The 20,138-nt window shown below is 39.7% G+C and overlaps 1 protein-coding gene and 1 pseudogene across 1 annotated transcript in view; one reads left to right on the top strand and one right to left on the bottom strand.

Annotated features, from left to right (window-relative positions):
• NUP160 (nucleoporin 160) overlaps window positions 1-20,138 on the bottom strand; it is a 61,207-nt gene that overhangs the window by 36,579 nt on the left and 4,490 nt on the right. The window contains exons 4-10 of the mRNA XM_059931614.1: window positions 19,788-20,010; window positions 18,375-18,453; window positions 17,391-17,505; window positions 16,729-16,887; window positions 3,895-3,972; window positions 3,513-3,610; window positions 1,489-1,573 (exon numbers count right to left, since the gene is read on the bottom strand). Coding sequence (XP_059787597.1) covers window positions 1,489-1,573; window positions 3,513-3,610; window positions 3,895-3,972; window positions 16,729-16,887; window positions 17,391-17,505; window positions 18,375-18,453; window positions 19,788-20,010 — 837 coding nt within the window. The remainder of the gene's footprint in view (window positions 1-1,488; window positions 1,574-3,512; window positions 3,611-3,894; window positions 3,973-16,728; window positions 16,888-17,390; window positions 17,506-18,374; window positions 18,454-19,787; window positions 20,011-20,138) is intronic.
• Window positions 2,852-3,207, top strand: LOC132369960 (large ribosomal subunit protein eL30-like; annotated as a pseudogene).

Here is a 20,138-nt window from a genome sequence, read left to right on the forward strand (position 1 = left end):
CAAAGGCTGCATTCCTATTACATGAATGTGGAAATTCTGCCCTTCAGCATTTGAGCAGTAACAAGCGGCAGAGCAGTCATATATTTTCACACTGTGAAGCCTGCAGTGTCTTTGAGTCAACTAGATGTACTACACTGAGAATGCCGTATTCCTCATGGTGCACTTCAATGGGTTCCACTGGAAAACACAGCTTGTCAAATGCCAATCTTAAATGCAAGAGTTGTATCTAGTTTATTAGTGATAAACACTGGTAAGAGAATAATTAAACTAAGCTGGTTTCTACACCATCCACAAAAGAACTCATATTATGGTTTACATATAAAAGAAAAGGAATTGATAGTAATAGGTATTATATGTAACAAACAAACAAAAAAAACTGCAATAAGCTCTCACAAGTGGGGAAATGAAGTAGAGAGAACAAAATGGAAAGTCTCATACTGCCTATGGTCTCATTTTGACCAAATTTTATAAACCAGATTTGCCAATAAGTAGCAAACCTGGATGACCTTCATTCAAATTTCCTTCCTTCTACTGGGAAGATATTTATAAGATGACCAAAATGGAGAAAAACAAGAATTTTAATAATTAGCATGTGATTTTGGCTTTTAGACAGAAGTTAAGTGCCAATAAACTCTTGGGATTAAAAATTTTGCAATATTCAATTTCAGATATTCAAAATGGGTTTTCCAATCCTACAAAGAGTCATTGTTTCAGACCCAGAGCCCATAATCTTTAACTCATTTTAATATTAATGCATCAACTGAAAGTTTTTCTTCCATTTATCTTGAGGATGTCCTTGAAAAACAGGGAAATTGGCCTGTTTTGCTATTGCATTACCTTTTAAAGTTATGTTCATCATAGCTTATACCTCTTACGTCTAGTTTTTATGCATATATTCACATGGTTAGTATAGTGGACGCCTACTGTCTGTGCCTGCCTAGAATTCATTTCCCCTTCTTTTACTAACAAATCCCTTACCTTTCTCTGAAGAACCATTCCTCCCGTACCCATAGCCAACTGACTTCACCCTCCACAACAGCAAGGCCCATGCTGGACATGCTTCTCATGCCAAGCCAGAATATTCTATTCCTTCTGATCAGAGTGACTATGCCAGGAATTAGCACATGACTAAAGCCAGGCCAGTGTCAACTCCAGGACCTGGAACAGAAGTGCTCTCTTTCCCCTGGGGTTGCTAAGTTCACAGAAGGCAAGCTTGCTCAGAAAGCCTGCCGGACAATAAACCCAACAAGGAGGAAAGCAGAATTGAGACAAAGGAGAGATCAAGCCCTGAAGGCATTGTTCCAGCCATGGCTGAAACCAGGTAACTCTGAACTTCCCAGCAGCACAAGCCAATACATGCAGCTTAAGTCAGTTTGAGGTGGGTTTCTTTCATCTGCAGCTGAAAGAGTTCTGCTAATACAACCGGTTCTTCTCAAACTAATGATCAGGGTGAATCATCTCCTTACATAAGATTTTAGCATTGCTTACTCTGGGGTCTTGATCATCTCTGATAATGATTTCTTCCTCTGGCAGAGGCTGCATAAAAACTGGATTCCACTGACCTGCAACATTACTACAGAGAGAAAAAGTACATCAGTCTACATAAAGATGATGAATAAAAATGAAGCTTATGTTGTTGGCAGTATTTGAGCAGGGAGGGTCCCATCACTGAACCTCTGCAACTACTGCTTGATCAATTCTATTAAAAAAGTTTCCAAAAAAAGAAACATATTCATAGCAGAGTCTGGACTATAGAAGTGCTCTTACTTGTTCTAATAGGCACCTTCCCGAAATTAAAACTCTAAACACAAATCTACAAATAATAGGTAACTTTCATTCTGCATTTACCATATGCTACACATTATACTAGGTGCAATTCTAGATACTATTCATGTATACCTTATGATAACTCTTTGAAGGATACATTGCCCTCATTTTTAAGATGTCAAAAGTGAGGTTTAGGGTATCTCACAGCTAGTAAGTTGTACAACCAGGATTCAAACTCTCACCTGACCGCAGATTCTTTGCTTGAATGCCATCTATAAGGAGTACTCTCTATCTTCTGAGGTGTGGTTCAGGGTCAATCTGGGGGCAACCACTCTTAGAATTCTATTCTAGAATATAGGGTCATGAGAGACCCCCTTGAGCTCAATTAGTTTACAGTTGACTCTTGAACGACATGGGGGGGTTACAGGTGTCGACCCTCTGTGCAGTCAAAAATCCATGTATAACTTAATCAAGCAACTGCAGATCAAACAGTACTGCAGTATTTACTACTGAAAACAATCTGTGTATTAAGTGGACCCCCCACAGTTCAAATCCATGTTGTTCGAGGGTCAACTGCAGTTCCAGGGACGTCAAGCTATGTCCCAGGGAATCCTCCACAGGTGTTTCAGGGACTACACAAGTGTTTGATTCAAAATTTGTTTTTAAATGTATTTTGTAACTATTAAAAATGTTAAAATGAATATCAAGTACATTAAAAATATCAGATGTTCCAAATATACCTAATATTAGAGTTATCAACATGTTAAACTGTGTTATAATTTTATATTCATAAAATACTGGTTTTGTTATATATTGGAGTTCATTATCTTTTGAAAAAAAAGGGATTCCTGCTTTAAAAAAAAGTTTGAGAGGCACTGTATTTGTCCAATCTACTTCTCATCTCATGAGGAAACTGAGACCCCAAAGGGGCTGCAGTGTCTTTTGGAAGTTGTGGGTATCAGAAATAGTCTTTGCATAGAAACAAAGAAAATGCACAGATTAGAAGCATTTGGGGCCTTTCTCGCTCCCTGGCCATCTTGGCAGCTGCTCTCGGTTGGGGGTGTCCTGCACCTCAGGCAGGAACATGGTGCCCGCGAGGAAGACAAAAAAGCCGCTGGAGTCGATCAACTCTAGGCTCCAACTTGTTATGAAAAGTGGAAAGTATGTGCTTGGATACAAGAAGACTTTGAAAACGATCAGACAAGGCAAAGTGAAACTGGTCATCCTTGCCAACAACTGCCCAGCCTTGGGGAAATCTGAAATAGAGTATTATGCCATGTATCCATCACTACAGTGGCAATAATATTGAACTGGGCACAGCGTGTGGAAAATACTATAGTGTATGCACACTGGCTATCACTGATGCAGGTGATTCTGATATCATTAGAAGCATGCCAGAACAGACTGGTGAGAAGTAAATCATGCACAACTTTTCTTTAATAAAACCAGCCAGAGCTTGTTTAAAAAAAAAAAAGAAGAAGTATTCTGGTTATGTGCTATCTCTCCCAAAAAAGATGGTATTTTCTTCACCTCTTTCCAACTCTAAGAATCCTTATTTTGTCCTAAAATCATAGGTAAGAAATAACAAAAAATGAAAAAGAAGGTATGTCAGAAAATAGGCAAACCCGGGTCTGAATCCTTTAACTGCGAACATTTGACTTTTGTTCTACATAAAAAGCTCTCCTTCTTTTCTCAGTATGAATTTGCTCGGGTAAAGCAGAATGACAGAGGGGAGGGACCCGTACTGTTCAAAGTTGATATATTTCACAACTGTCTGGTTCTCAGCACCATGCCACAAGGCCCAGATATCCGTAGAGGTTAAGGCAAAGTCAATCAGTGTCTCCTAGAAGGAAATGTAGGGGGAAAACAAATAAACAAAACCTCTTGTTAAAACAAGAAAGAAAAGGTACTAAGTTATGGTGACTTAAACTTGTATTAGTAGGAGAGGTAAAAGCATGAAAACAAAAGACAGTACCACGTGAACTTGGTAAAATCCAAATGAAATTTTTTTGCATGAAGTTTCATTAAATATTCCATTTTAAGGTTTCAATCCCATTACAACATAGTTAAGTTAGCCAATGTTTCTTTCCTGTACTTCCATGATATTCAAAGGACGACTCAACCTACCTGAGATGTGAATAGTGAGGAAATGTGATCTAGGCTATAGCGGTTATTCTCAGTGCTCACCAACTGGAAAATGCAGAACTGTTAAAACACAAGTGGATAATTCAGTACTTGAAATAACCAACATGCTATTTTTCTATGCAAGACTTACTAGCATTCAGAAGCTAATTTTTTAAAAAAAAGTATGGTAAAATACATGTAGCATTTACCATCTTAACTATTTTTAAGTGTACAGATTAGTAGTATTAAGTATATTCACATTGTTGTGCAACTGAACCCCAAAACTTTTTTTCATTTTTTCAGAACAGAAACCCTGTACTCATTAAATAACTCCCTATTTCTCCTCCCCCCAGCCCCTGGCAACCAGCATTGTACTATGACCTTGACTGCTACATAATGGAATCTTAACAGTATTTGTCTTTTTGGGACTATATTTTTACTTAGCATAACATCCTCAAGGCTCATCCATGTTGCAGCACGTGTCAGAATTTCCTTCCTTCCTTTCTTTTTTCGGCTGCATGGCATGTGGGATGTGGGATCTTAGTTCCCCGACCAGGGATTGAACCTGCGCCTCCTGCATTGGAAGTGCAGTGTCTTAACCACTGGACCACCAGGGAAGTCCCAGAATTTCCTTCCTTTTTAAAGTTGAAGAATATTCCATTTTATGTATATACCACATCTTGTTTATCCATTCTTTCATCGATGAAGACTTAGGTTGCTTCCACTTTTTTGGCTACTGGGAATATTGTTGCTATGAACATGGGTGTACAAACATCTCTTAAAGACCCTACTTTAATTCTTTTGGGTATATACCCAAAAGTGGAATTGCTCGACCTTATGGAAATTCTGTGACTAATTTTTTGGGGAACTGCCATGCTGTTTCCCATAGTGGCTGCAGCATTTTATATTCCCACCAGTAATGCACAAGGGTTCCAATGTCTCCACATCCTCTCCAACACTTGGTATTTCTGTTTTTTCCCCCCATAGTAGCTATCCTTTTGGGTATGAGGTGGTATCTCACTATGGTGAGAAACCTATTTTTAAGTTTATATTTTTACCAAAGTACCAAAAATAATTTAAAACATACACACAATACAAATCAACTCTAGTCAATCTTCATTAAAAATAAAACCTTATAAACAGCTGGGCAAGATGGCGGAAGAGTAAGACGTGGAGATCACCTTCCTTCCCACAGATACAGTAGAAATACATCTACACGTGGAACTGCTCCTACAGAACACCCACTGAACGCTGGCAGAAGACGTCAGACCTCCCAAAAGGCAAGAAACTCCCCACGGACTTGGGTAGGGCAAAAGAAAAAAGAAATAACAGAGACAAAAGAATAGGGACGGGACCTGCACCAGGGGGAGGGAGCTGTGAAGGAGGAAAGGTTTCCACACACTAGGAAGCCCCTTCGCGGGCAGAGACTGCGGGTGGCAGAGAGGGGAAGCTTCAGAGCCACGGAGGAGAGCGCAGCCACAGGGGTGCGGAGGGCAAAGCGGAGAGATTCCCGCACGGAGGATCGGTGCCGACCAGCACTCACCAGCGCGAGAGGCTTGTCTGCTCAGCCGCCAGGGCGGGCGGGGGCTGGGAGCTGAGGCTCAGGCTGCGGTCGGATCGCAGGGACAGGACTGGGGTTGGCGGTGTGAACACAGCCTGAAGGGGCTAGTGCGCCACAGCTAGCCGAGAGGGAGTCCGGGAAAAAGTCTGCAGCTGCCAAAGAGGCAAGAGACTTTTTCTTGCCTCTTTGTTTCACGGTGCGCAAGGAGAGGGGATTCAGAGCGCCGCCTAAACGAGCTCCACAGACGGGCGCGAGCCGCGGCTATCAGTGCAGACCCCAGAGATGGGCAGGAGACGCTAAGGCTGCTGCTGCCGCCACCAAGAAGCCTGTGTGCGAGCACAGGTCACTCTCCACACCGCCCCTCCCGGGAGCCGGTGCAGCCCGCCACTGCCAGGCTCCTGTGATCCGGGGACAACTTCCCTTGGAGAACGCACGGCGCACCTCAGGCTGCTGCAACGTCACGGCTCGCCCGGCACTCCGTGCCCCTCCCTCCCACCGTCCTGAGTGAGCCAGAGCCCCCGAAGCAGCTGCTCCTTTAACCCCGTTCTGTCTGGGCATGGAACAGATGCCCTCAGGCGACCTACATGCAGAGGCGGGTCCAAATCCAAAGCTGAACCCTGGGAGCTGTATGAACAAAGAAGAGAAAGGGAAATCTCTCCCAGCAGCCTCAGAAGCAGCGGATTAAAGCTCCACAAACAACTTGATGTGCCTGCATCTGTTGAATACCTGAATAGACAACGAATCATCCCAAATTCAGGAGGTGGACTTTGGGAGCAGGATATATTAATTTTTCCCCTCTTCCTTTTTTTGTGAGTGTATATATGTATGCTTCTGGGTGAGATTTTGTATGCATAGCTTTCCTTTCACCATTAGTCCTAGGGTTAGGTCTGTCGGTTTGTTTTTTTTTTTCTATTTTTACTTAAAAAAATTTTTTTCCTAATAAATGTTTTCTTAATAATTTTTTCCTTATTTTCTATTTTTAGAAATTAAAAAAAATTTTTAAATAAGTTTTTTCATATTTTTTATTTTAAAAAATTAAAATTTTTTTCTTAATATATTTTTTCTTATTTTTTATTATAAAAAATTAATAAATCTATTTTTTAAAATTAAAAATATTTTTTCTTAATAAATTTATTCTTAATAATTTTCTTTCTTATTTTTTATTATAATAGCTTTATTTTATTTTATTTTATTCTCTTTCTTTCTTTCTATTTTTTTCTCCCTTTTATTCTGAGCCGTGTGGATGAAAGGCTCTTGGTGCTCCAGCCAGGCATCAGGGCTGTGCCTCTGAGGTGGGAGAGCCAACTTCAGGACACTGGTCCACAAGAGACCACCCAGCTCCACGTAATACCAAACGGCGAAAATCTCTCAGAGATCTCCATCTCAACATCAAGACCCAGCTTCATTGAACGACCAGCAAGCTACAGTGCTGGACACCCTATGCCAAACAACTAGCAAGACAGGAACACAGCCCCATCCATTAGCAGAGAGGCTGCCTAAAATCATAATAAGGTCACAGACACCCCAAAATACACCACCAGACATGGACGTGCCCACCAGAAAGACAAGATACAGCCTCATCCACCAGAACACAGGCACTAGTCCCCTCCACCAGGAAGCCTACACAACCCACTGAACGAACCTTAGCCTGGGGACAGATACCAAAAACAACGGGAACTACGAACCTGCAGCCTGTGAAAAGGAGACCCCAAACACAGTAAGATAAGCAAAATGAGAAGACAAAAAAACACACAGCAGGTGAAGGAGCAGGGTCAAAACACACCAGACCTAACAAATGAAGAGGAAATAGGCAGTCTACTTGAAAAAGAATTCAGAATAATGATAGTAAAGATGATCCAAAATCTTGGAAATAGAATAGACAAAATGCAAGAAACATTTAACAAGGACGTAGAAGAACTAAAGAGGAACCAAGCAACGATGAAAAACACAATAAATGAAATTAAAAATACTCTAGACGGGATCAATAGCAGAATAACTGAGGCAGAAGAACGGATAAGTGACGTGGAAGATAAAATAGTGGAAATAACTACTGCAGAGCAGAATAAAGAAAAAAGAATGAAAAGAACTGAGGAGAGTCTCAGAGACCTCTGGGACAACATTAAACGCACCAACATTCGAATTATAGGGGTCCCAGAAGAAGAGAAAAAGAAAGGGACTGAGAAAATATTTGAAGAGATTATAGTTGAAAACTTCCCTAATATGGGAAAGGAAATAGTTAATCAAGTCCTGGAAGCACAGAGAGTCCCATACAGGATAAATCCAAGAAGAAACACGCCAAGACACGTATTAATCAAACTATCAAAAATTAAATATAAAGAAAACATATTAAAAGCAGCAAGGGAAAAACAACAAATAACACACAAGGGAATCCCCATAAGGTTAACAGCTGACCTTTCAGCAGAAACTCTGCAAGCCAGAAGGGAGTGGCAGGATATACTTAAAGTGATGAAGGAGAAAAACCTACAACCAAGGTTACTCTACCCAGCAAGGATCTCATTCAGATTTGATGGAGAAATTAAAACCTTTACAGACAAGCAAAAGCTGAGAGAGTTCAGCACCACCAAACCAGCTTTACAACAAATGCTAAAGGAACTTCTCTAGGCAAGAAACACAAGAGAAGGAAAACACCTACAATAACAAACCCAAAATATTTAAGAAAATGGGAATAGGAACATACATATTGATAATTACCTTAAATGTAAACGGATTAAATGCTCCCACCAAAAGACACAGACTGGCTGAATGGATACAAAAACAAGACCCATATATATGCTGTCTACAAGAGACCCACTTCAGACCTAGAGACACATACAGACTGAAAGTGAGGGGATGGAAAAAGATAGTCCATGCAAATGGAAATTAAAAGAAAGCTGGAGTAGCAATTTTCATACCAGACAAAACAGACTTTAAAATAAGGACTATTACAAGAGACAAAGAAGGACACTATATAATGATCAAGGGATCGATCCAAGAGGAAGGTATAACAATTGTAAATATTTATGCACCCAACATAGGAGCACCTCAATACATAAGGCAAATACTAACAGCCATAAAAGGGGAAATCGACAGTAACACAATCATAGTAGGGGACTTTAACACCCCACTTTCACCAATGGACAGATCATCCAAAGTGAAAATAAATAAGGAAACACAAGCTTTAAATGATACATTAAACAAGATGGACTTAATTGATATTTATAGGACATTCCACCCAAAAACAACAGAATACACATTTTTCTCAAGTGCTCATGGAACATTCTCCAGGATAGATCATATCTTGGGTCACAAATCAAGCCTTGGTAAATTTAAGAAAAATGAAATTGTTTCAAGTATCTTTTCCGACCACAACGCTATGAGACCAGATATCAATTACAGGAAAAGATCTGTAAAAAATACAAACACATGGAGGCTACACAATACACTACTTAATAACGAAGTGATCACTGAAGAAATCAAAGGGGAAATCAAAAAATACTTAGAAACAAATGACAATGGAGACATGACGACCCAAAACCTATGGGATGCAGCAAAAGCAGTGCTAAGAGGGAAGTTTATAGCAATACAAGCCTACATCAAGAAACAGGAAACATCTCGAATAAACAACCTAACCTTGCATCTAAAGCAATTAGAGAAAGAAGAGCAAAAAAACCCCAAAGCTAGCAGAAGGAAAGAAATCATAAAGATCAGATCAGAAATAAATGAAGGAAACAATAGCAAAAATCAATGAAACTAAAAGCTGGTTCTTCGAGAAGATAAACAAAATTGATAAACCATTAGCCAGACTCATCAAGAGAAAAAGGGAGAAGACTCAAATCAACAGAATTAGAAATGAAAAACGAGAAGTAACCACTGACACTGCAGAAATACAAACGATCATGAGAGATTACTACAAGCAACTCTATGCCAATAAAATGGACAACCTGGAAGAAATGGACAGATTCTTAGAAATGCACAAACTGCCGAGACTGAACCAGGATGAAATAGAAAATATGAACAGACCAATCACAAGCACTGAAATTGAAACTGTGATTAAAAATCTTCCAACAAACAAAAGCCCAGGACCAGATGGCTTCACAGGCGAATTCTATCAAACATTTAGAGAAGAGCTAACACCTATCCTTCTCAAACTCTTCCAAAATATTGCAGAGGGAGGAACACTCCCCAACTCATTCTACGAGGCCACCATCACCCTGATACCAAAACCAGAAAAAGATGTCACAAAGAAAGAAAACTACAGGCCAATATCACTGATGAACTTAGATGCAAAAATCCTCAACAAAATACTAGCAAACAGAATCCAACAGCACATTAAAAGGATTATACACCATGATCAAGTGGGGTTTATTCCAGGAATGCAAGGATTCTTCAATATACGCAAATCAATCAACGTGATACATCATATTAACAAATTGAAGGAGAAAAACCATATGATCATCTCAATAGATGCAGAGAAAGCTTTTGACAAAATTCAACACCCATTTATGATAAAAGCCCTGCAGAAAGTAGGCATAGAGGGAACTTTCCTCAACATAATAAAGGCCATATATGACAAACCCACAGCCAACATTGTCCTCAATGGTGAAAAACTGAAACCATTTCCACTAAGATCAGGAACAAGACAAGGTTGCCCACTCTCACCACTATTATTCAACATAGTTTTGGAAGTGTTAGCCACAGCAATCAGAGAAGAAAAAGAAATAAAAGGAATCCAAATCGGAAAAGAAGAAGTAAAGCTGTCACTGTTTGCAGATGACATGATACTATACATAGAGAATCCTAAAGATGCTACCAGAAAACTATTAGAACTAATCAGTGAATTTGGTAAAGTAGCAGGATACAAAATTAATGCACAGAAATCTCTTGCATTCCTATATACTAATGATGAAAAATCTGAAAGTGAAATTAAGAAAACACTCCCGTTTACCATTGCAACAAAAAGAATAAAATATCTAGGAATAAACCTACCTAAGGAGACAAAAGACCTGTATGCAGAAAATTATAGGACACTGATGAAAGAAATTAAAGATGATACAAATAGATGGAGAGATATACCATGTTCTTGGATTGGAAGAATCAACACTGTGAAAATGACTCTACTACCCAAAGCAATCTACAGATTCAATGCAATCCCTATCAAACTACCACTGGCATTTTTCACAGAACTAGAACAAAAAATTTCACAATTTGTATGGAGACACAAAAGACCCCGAATAGCCAAAGCAATCTTGAGAACGAAAAATGGAGCTGGAGGAATCAGGCTCCCTGACTTCAGACTATATTACAAAGCTACAGTAATCAAGACAGTTTGGTACTGGCACAAAAACAGAAATATAGATCAATGGAACAAGATAGAAAGCCCAGAGATAAACCCACGCACATATGGTCACCTTATCTTCGATAAAGGAGGCAAGAATATACAGTGGAGAAAAGACAGCCTCTTCAATAAGTGGTGCTGGGAAAATTGGACAGGTACATGTAAAAGTATGAAATTAGAACACTCCCTGACACCATACACAAAAATAAACTCAAAATGGATTAAAGACCTAAGTGTAAGGCCAAACACTATCAAACTCTTAGAGGAAAACATAGGCAGAACACTCTATGACATAAATCACAGCAAGATCCTTTTTGACCCAGCCCCTAGAGAAATGGAAATCAAAACACAAATAAACATATGGGACCTAATGAAACTTAAAAGCTTTTGCACAGCAAAGGAAATCATAAACAAGACCAAAAGACAACCCTCAGAATGGGAGAAAATATTTGCAAATGAAGCAACTGACAAAGGATTAATCTCCAAGATTTACAAGCAGCTCATGCAGCTCAATAACAAAAAAACAAACAACCCAATCCAAAAATGGGCAGAAGACCTAAATAGACATTTCTCCAAAGAAGATATACAGATGGCCAACAGACACATGAAAGAATGCTCAACATCATTAATCGTTAGAGAAATGCAAATCAAAACTACAATGAGGTATCATCTCACACCGGTCAGAATGGCCATCATCAAAAAATCTAGAAACAATAAATGCTGGAGAGGGTGTGGAGAAAAGGGAACACTCTTGCACTGTTGGTGGGAATGTAAATTGATACAGCCACTATGGAGAACAGTATGGAGGTTCCTTAAAAAACTAAAAAGAGAACTACCATACGACCCAGCAATCCCACTACTGGGCATATACCCTGAGAAAACCATAATTCAAAAAGAGTCATGTACCAAAATGTTCATTGCAGCTCTATTTACAATAGCCAGGACATGGCAACAACCAAAGTGTCCATCATCGGATGAATGGATAAAGAAGATGTGGCACATATATACAATGGAATATTACTCAGCCATAAAAAGAAATGAAATGGAGGTATTTGTAATGAGGTGGATGGAGTTAGAGTCTGTCATACAGAGTGAAGTAAGTCAGAAAGAGAAAAACAAATACAGTATGCTAACACATATATATGGAATCAAAGGAAAAAAAAAAAAAAAGGCCATGAAGAATAAAGACACAGGCCTACTAGAGAATGGACTTGAGGATATGGGGAGGGGGAGGGGTGAGATGTGACAGGGTGAGAGAGTGTCATGGACATAGATACACTAACAAATGTAAAATAGATAGCTAGTGGGAAGCAGCCGCATAGCACAGGGAGATCAGCTCGGTGCTTTGTGATCACCTAGAGCGGTGGGAGAGGGAGTGTGGGAGGGAGGGAGATGCAAGAGGGAAGAGATATGGGAACATATGTATATGTATAACTGATTCACTTTGTTATAAAGCAGAAACTAACACACCATTGTAAAGCAATTATACTCCAATAAAGATGTTTAAAAAAATAAAAAATAAAATAAAATAAAACCTTATAAAATAATTCATGTTTAGTATTTAACTCCATGGCCAAAACAAAAAATGTCAAACTCAAAAAATAATATTTGATGGACAATATTTTAAATAATTTTTTGATAAAGAAAATGCATTATAAACTGATAAGAGTGATTAAGATTCTATCCTTATAACACAAGCAACTGTTCACAAGGAAGTACTAAAAGAAAAATATACAGTGAGAGTCCTTTTGAGAGAAAAATAGGAGTGTATGAAATATGAGAAATATATGTAATGCTCATATTCATTCTAGCCTAGAGCTGTATTTACAAGCTGAATATCTCAACCCATTAGTGGGACATTAATCAAATTTAGGCAGTCTCAACCAGCATTAAAAAAAAAAAAAGAGGGCTTCCCTGGTGGCACAGTGGTTGAGAATCTGCCTGCCAATGCAGGGGACACGGGTTCAAGCCCTGGTCTGGGAAGATCCCACATGCCGCGGAGCAACTGGGCCCGTGAGCCACAACTACTGAGCCTGCGCTTCTGGAGCCTGTGCTCCACAACAAGAGAGGCCGCGATAGTGAGAGGCCCGTGCACCGCAATGAGGAGTGGTCCCCGCTCGCTGCAACTAGAGAAAGCCCTCGCACAGAAACGAAGACCCAACACAGCTAAAAATAAATAAATAAATTTATTAAAAAAAAAAAGAAAAAAGAAAAATAAACAAAGTATCAGAGTTTATCAGTTCATCACTCATGGTAAAGGTAAACACGTTTCATGAAAACTATTTTCTGTTATATGCCCATCACCACATATGTATATACTAGGTAGCAATGCAAAATATTGTAGATTCTAGCCAAAAAGTTGGAAAAATGCTGGTCCAGTGCAGTGCTCCTCAAACTACCTGTGGAAAGGAACAGTGGGTTTTTTTTCTTTTAATTTCTAATCTGTTCCAGACTGATACTTTTATGAAATACAGAAACCTTGAATGTCTGTGGCAACATCACTATAAAAGCTTCTAATGCATTCTCTCACTTTCTGTATTTATCTATCTCACTGCAATCCAGTAACAAATAATCTGTGTCCCAGGACCATTCCACAGACCACACCATAGGTCTACAGGACTTCTGTTTGAGATTTTTATTAGTGTCCTAGATGGAAATACAGACGGCATATTTATAACACTGAGGACATGCTGCTGGAAATGATTAAATTAATGCACTTATTAACAGAATTAGAACCCAAAGAACGAAAAGAAAACCAAGAAGAAACAAATGAAATTAACAGGAATGGGTGTAGGGCTTGCCTGGTGGCGCAGTGGTTAAGAATCCACCTGCCAATGCAAGGGACATGGGTTCAAGCCCTGGTCCCGGAAAATCCCACATACCACGGAGCAACTAAGCCCATGCACCACAGCTACTGAGCCTGAGCTCTAGAGCCCGCGAGCCACAACTACTGAAGCCCGCGAACCTAGAGCCCATGCTCCACAACAAGACAAGTCACCACAATGAGAAGCCCACATACCACAACGAAGAGTAGCCCCGCTCACCACAACTAGAGAAAGCCTGCACACAGCAACGAAGACCCAACACAGCCAAAAATAAATAAATAAATAAATATATTAAAAAAAAATTGGAATGGGTGTAAAATATTACAGAGATTAAAAATAAAAACCTTCAAATGTGCAGATTAGGGAGAAAAAAAAATGCTTAAGAGCAGTTTTTGCTCAAAAAAAGAAGGAAAAAAAGAAAGACCTCAACTTCATTATACTCTGAATAGGCACAACAGTATTACATGGCTGCTAAAAGTGTATCTGATTTTAGGCTTCATTAATAGAACCATAATGCTCAAACCAAAGGAGGTAATAGCTCAGCTCAGTTTGATACCACTCCTAGAATAGCATATTCAATCTCAGTCTAATGTTTAGAGCAGTGGTTCTCAAAATATGGGCCATAGATTCCTAGAGGTCCCTAAGACTGTTTCAGGGGATTAGTGAGGTCAAAACACTTTTCATAATAATACTGCATCATTTGCCCTTTTCACTGTGTTAATATTTGCACTGATAATGCAAAAGCAATGGTAGGTAAAATTATTGGTGTCAATGTGAATCAAGGCAGTGGTACCAAACTGAATACTCTTTCATTAATAAAACACTCAACAAGCTAGGAATAGAAAGTAACTTCCTCAACACGATAAAGGGCATTATGAGAAATTCAGATAACATCACACTCAATGGTGAAAGACTAAAAACTTTCTCTCTTAAATCAGGAATAAGACAACTCTTGTCACTTCTATTCAACATTGTACTGGAGGATCTATCCGAGGCAATTTAAGGGGAAAAAAAAAAAAAAGGCACCCAGATCGGAAAGGAAGCAGTAAAACTATCTTTATTTGCAGATGATGTTGTCCTGTAAATAGAAAGTCCCAAGAATTCCACTATAACACTACTAAAACTAGTAAGAGTTCTGTAGGGTTACAGGATACAAGATCGATATAAAAAAATGAATTGTATTTCTATAAACCTGCAATAAGCAATCTGAAATGAAATTAAGAAGATAATTTCATTTACAATAGTATCAAAAGGAATAAAATATATACAAATAAACTGATTAAAGAAACCCTGCAAAACTTATACTATGAAAACTATAAAACATCGCTAAAAAAGTTAAATACAATCTAAATAAATGGAAAAGCATCCCATGTTCATGAACCAAAAGCCTTAATATTGCTAAGATGTCAATTCTTTCCAATATGATCTACAGAGTCAACAAACCTCTATCAGAATCTGTGAAGTAATAATAAATATATATATTGGTCTCTGGTTCTGGCTCCTGACACTGAGCTCCTAAAACTCCTGCAATCTCCTGAGTGATAGAGGTGCTAGGAGCATCTTTTGTTCTAATGTTTGATCTTTGACCCTGGTTCCCGACACAGAGCTCCTAAATTCCTTTGAATATCCTGGGTTATGGGAACACTTTTTGTTCTAATGAGGTGACTCCTGGATAGCTTCAGGATGGGGGCTAGTCACCAGAAAAACCAAGTCTAATTAAAAGCTTGAAACTTTCAGCCCTAACTCCCATCCTCTGGAAAGTGAAGAAAGGCTAGAAATTGAATTAGTAACCCATCATGCCTATGTGATGAAGCCTCCTTAAAAATTCTTAAGGTATGGGATTTGGAGAGCTTCCAGGTTGGTGAACACAGCCGTGTGTTGGGAGGGTGGTGCACCTCAACACCATGAGACCCTTCTGGACCTTGCCCTACATACCTCTTCATCATTTATCACACAATAAACTAGTAAATGTAAGTGAGTGTTTCCCTGAGTTATGTGGGCCATTCTAACAAATTATGAGCCCAAGGAGGGGACTGCAGAATGAATCAAGAACCCAAGAATGTAGAAAAGTCTTCATATTTGGGAGTAGCCTGGCTTAGGGTGAGGTGCATGAGTAGGGTGAGAGGGTGTCCACATATATGGAAGATCTGGGGCAGGGTGAGAACTCAAGCAGGGTGAGGAGAGTGTCCACAGAGAGTGGCAGCCTGCACTGGGGACTAGAGCCCAAGTAGGTGAGAAGGGTGTCCACTGCATGGCGGGGGGGGGACGGACTAGTACAGAGTGTCAGGGCCCAAGTAGGGTGAGAAGGGCATCCATGTGGAAGGGTAACCTGGAGTGGGAAATCAGAGCCCAACAGGAGTGAAGAGGGCACCAAGCAGAGCAGCACCCAGCATGGGGAATCAGGGCTCCGGCAGAGTGAGGGGGACAAACCCTACCTCACTGGAATGTTATTAGGATTAAACGGATGATATGTGTAGTGTGTGAGTAATAAGCACAGCCCAAGCGTTTGCTATTAATGTACATAAAGGGCCTGGCAACATGCCAAACACACAATACCCAACAAGCGGCTGTTTATTTATTTATTTGGCCACGCGGCTTGCGGGATCTTAGTTCCCCCCCCCCCTTGAACCCAGGCCCCTGGCATTGGACGCTCAGAGTCCTAACCACTGGAATGCCAGGGAATTCCCGTGGCTGTTTATTATATGATTATACCATTGTATTGTATCCTAAATACCTCACTGACATACAATAGCTAGTGTTTAGATGATGAGCAAAATTATTTCTAAAAATTAACTTCCCCTGTACCTCTTAATAACATCTACATCCCTTTCACAACTCCATTTTTTCACCCAGACTTTCAAATTGGCTCTTTCTTGCTCAGTTTTGGTTAACTTTTCCTTCCATATTCCTTTAAACTCTCTACTCCCTTTCATCCTGACTTTTCCTTCAAGATCTTTTAATTCACATATTAGCACAAAACCTACCATCTCTGCAGAAACAATGCAAGATACATCTAGGTTGGTGTGAAGAGCTTAAATAGACTCAATGAGTCTATAGCTACTTCCCCATAACAGTATATACAGAATAACTTGATACGTCTCTCATTTGTTTCATACCTGTCCTCGCTTTGGTGCATGCATGTATATCCCTAGGTAGAGTCCCACGGAAGGGGAATAGGCAAGTCGTAATTTGTGTCCAGTTCCAGCAGTGAGCCGAAGATCTTTATTCACAGGGACATACTCTAGCATGTCAGCTACCATCAGGCACATTTGGTCCTGCCCAAGAAAACATTTAGTAAGTAGTATTAAAGAATATTCAGGATAGAAAAACAAACTCCTTCCCTTTTTAAAGAATGCACATCCATTATATCTAGCACTCTATCTAATTTATCTGAAGGGCCCTATGGGTTTTTTTTTAAAGGGCTGAGATGAAAATATCTCTTTAGTCTGATAGATAAAATTATCAGCTGTTTTGTTTACGAATGTTGAAAACTATTTTACCAACTTGCATTTTAAAAATACATTTGTTCCGAAGTGAAGAGTATACTCTGTACCACTTCAATGTTTCTGTAGGACTCATAATTTTCAAAATAAAAATACAAAAGGTTAGGGGAGAAATGTATGAAAAATAAGCTAAATGAAACTGTCTGAATCTGGAAATGCCCCATAATTTCCAAACTAAGAGATCTGATCATATTATGAGAAGCAGGATTTATTTCAATTCCCCTACAATTTGCAATCCTATTTTAACTTGTAGTAACTATAAATGTAGCATTTACCTTATAAGACCACATTCGTAGTTTATGATCTTGACATAGAGCAAAGATGAAGGCATCGTGCTTGACACAATAAACAGCAAGATTCAGGGGACGATCTGAAGGCCCCTGATCACCTCTGAAGACATAAGGCCAAGTTTTAGAATTTTATTGTTGCAAATTACCTGATTATTAGAATTTGCAATTTAAGAGATAAAATAAAATTATAAATGCACACTCTTAACAGAAGGAAAAGAGTTTACAGGCTGGTATAAGATGACTACATTTTCTGGGCTTCCCTGGTGGCGCAGTGGTTAAGAATCCACCTGCCAATGCAGGGGACATGGGTTCGAGCCCTGGTCCGGGAAGATCCCACATGCCGCAGAGCAACTAAGCCCGTGCGCCACAACTACTGAGCCTGCTCTCTAGAGCCTGCGTGCCACAACTACTGAAGCCCACGTGCCTAGAGCTGTGCTCTGCAACAAGAGAAGCCACTGCAATGAGAAGTCCGTGCACTGCAACGAAGAGTAGCCCCCGCTCGCCGCAGCTAGAGAAAGCCCGCATGCGGCAACGAAGACCCAACACAGCCAAAAATAAACAAATTAATTAAAAAAAAAAAAGACAACTACATTTTCTATTTGATTTATATCCAATTATTCTGATAAATTTTAAAAAGCGCTAGATATCAATGGAATACTGTTCTAACCATCAAACTTTCTACTTCTAATATTACACAAAATTGGATTTGGTAAGTCAGGGCAGAGCACTGAACTGGATATTGTGAGAAGTATAGTAAGCCAGTTTCCGTTGTCAAAGTGTCAAGTCACAAATGAAGTGGGCTCTGGAGTGCAGCTCTTCTCAGATGGAATGTAACGTTGTGTAGACCCTTCTCCTTTCCAGTATAATGTTTATTTGCCTTGGAGTCAGACTGGAAGCACTAACAGGTGTTGACCAGGGCAAAAGATTAAGTTCTTGGGCCCCATGATTTACCGACCAGAGACCACTCACCTGATAACTGTCGGCATCCAGCCTATAAGCAATCGTTGCATTACTGAACTCTGTTTCAGCTCCACAACTGACACCATCCCTACAAGATTGAAAATAGACCAATGATATCCAAGGCACCTCTTGATCATACTCAGTGAAGCCCAAAGGCAAGAAGGATGCAAACACGAACAAGGAAGTTATAATAGGTGACAGGCTTCTACATTTCTACACTAAGGAAGTCTTAGGCTGTACCTTTCCACATATACCATACCTAAAATATTTTGAATCATTATGGGATCAATAACAACAGCATTTTTATATTCCTAGGGGAAATTTTTGCCATTTACAAACAAAACCCATATTGCTGCTCGGAAGCAGCACTTCATTCTTTCCAAAAGCAACACTGAGTACCTTTCACGTGCTAGGCACAGTTCTAGGTGCTAGAGATACAGCAGTAAATAAAACAAATTAAAACACTCCTGTCCTCATGGAACTTACATTCCATTGGCAGGAAGGGAGAAGCAGAGACAGTTAACAAATTAAGTAGAATGTAAAGAGTGGAGAAAAATAAAACATAGAAAGGGTATAGTGAATGGGGATGGGGTGCGTGTGTACAATTGTATTATTGTTAAAATTGTGTTACAATTTTAAAAAGGTGGTCAGGTCACCCACTGAGGTGACACTGAGTAAGAACCTAAAGGAGCTGAGGGAATGAGCCACACTGGTAGCTGGGGAGACTAGCCCTGCCAAAGCCCTGAGGTAGGTGTACCTGGTATGTTCAAGGAATTGCAAGAAGGCATGTGGCCAGTTCAGAGGAGGAGGGAAAGAATGAGACGATGAGGTTAGAGAGGCAGTGGGGTGTCACAGTAAGGACTTTGGGTTTATTCAGAGTGAGATGAAGAACAGCCCCGATTCGAGGGCTTTGAGCAGTGGAATGACATGACTCATCTTGGGTTTTAAAATGTACCGGTCTGCCTGAGAAGTTTCTGCAGAGGGGTAAGGACAGATCTGGGGAGCTATTTAGGAAGCAAATGCAATAATCCAGGTAAGAGGAGTGGCGACTTGGAGCAGGGTATGAGCACTGAGCTTCCTTGTTTCAGTTAACCTATTTTAGTTACAATACCACAAAGTGAAGGTAGAAAACCAGTCAACTCATGTCTACTAAAGGCCTTAGAATAGGTCACCTTACAGTTATCTGTTTTCCCATACTCCAGTAAGCTGGACAGTTCCTCATCCACTATATAAAATCCCGCCCTCTTAGGAAAAAAACAGTAAAGCATTAGGGAGTCATAATGCAAGCAATAATGAATGACCATTTTAGGGTAGTAAAGAAGCAATTCCTGCATTAGATGATGGCCTTGCACTTCTAACATCTGTTTTAATGCCAGTATTCCTTTGTTTAAAATTAAATCCATGCTCAGTTCCCGTTCTTACCAGGTACATCATGAGGAGGTAGTTTAAGAACAAAGATTCCCCCAGAGGGAGATGGTAGAGCAAACAGAGCCTCCCCGTCATTGCTAAGCCAGGCTGCCGAGGTGGTAGAATTAGGGGAGAGTCCAGGTACTGTTGGAATTAACTGATAGTTGCAAGGATCCCTGAAGTCAACTTTTCCAATGTCAGTGAATACTGACTGCATCTGACTTTCAATTACCAACTCCTGTGGAGTAATTAAAAAGAAAAATCTGTTAAACCAAAATAAACTGGATTTTGCTCAGTTCCTCCCAATCGCTATTAGTTTTTAAAGTAAAAAATCGTTGAGCTTAAAAAGAAAGCTATTTTTTCTTT

The sequence above is a fragment of the Balaenoptera ricei genome, chromosome 8 (genome assembly GCF_028023285.1).
Source record: "Balaenoptera ricei isolate mBalRic1 chromosome 8, mBalRic1.hap2, whole genome shotgun sequence".
NCBI lineage: Eukaryota > Metazoa > Chordata > Mammalia > Artiodactyla > Balaenopteridae > Balaenoptera > Balaenoptera ricei.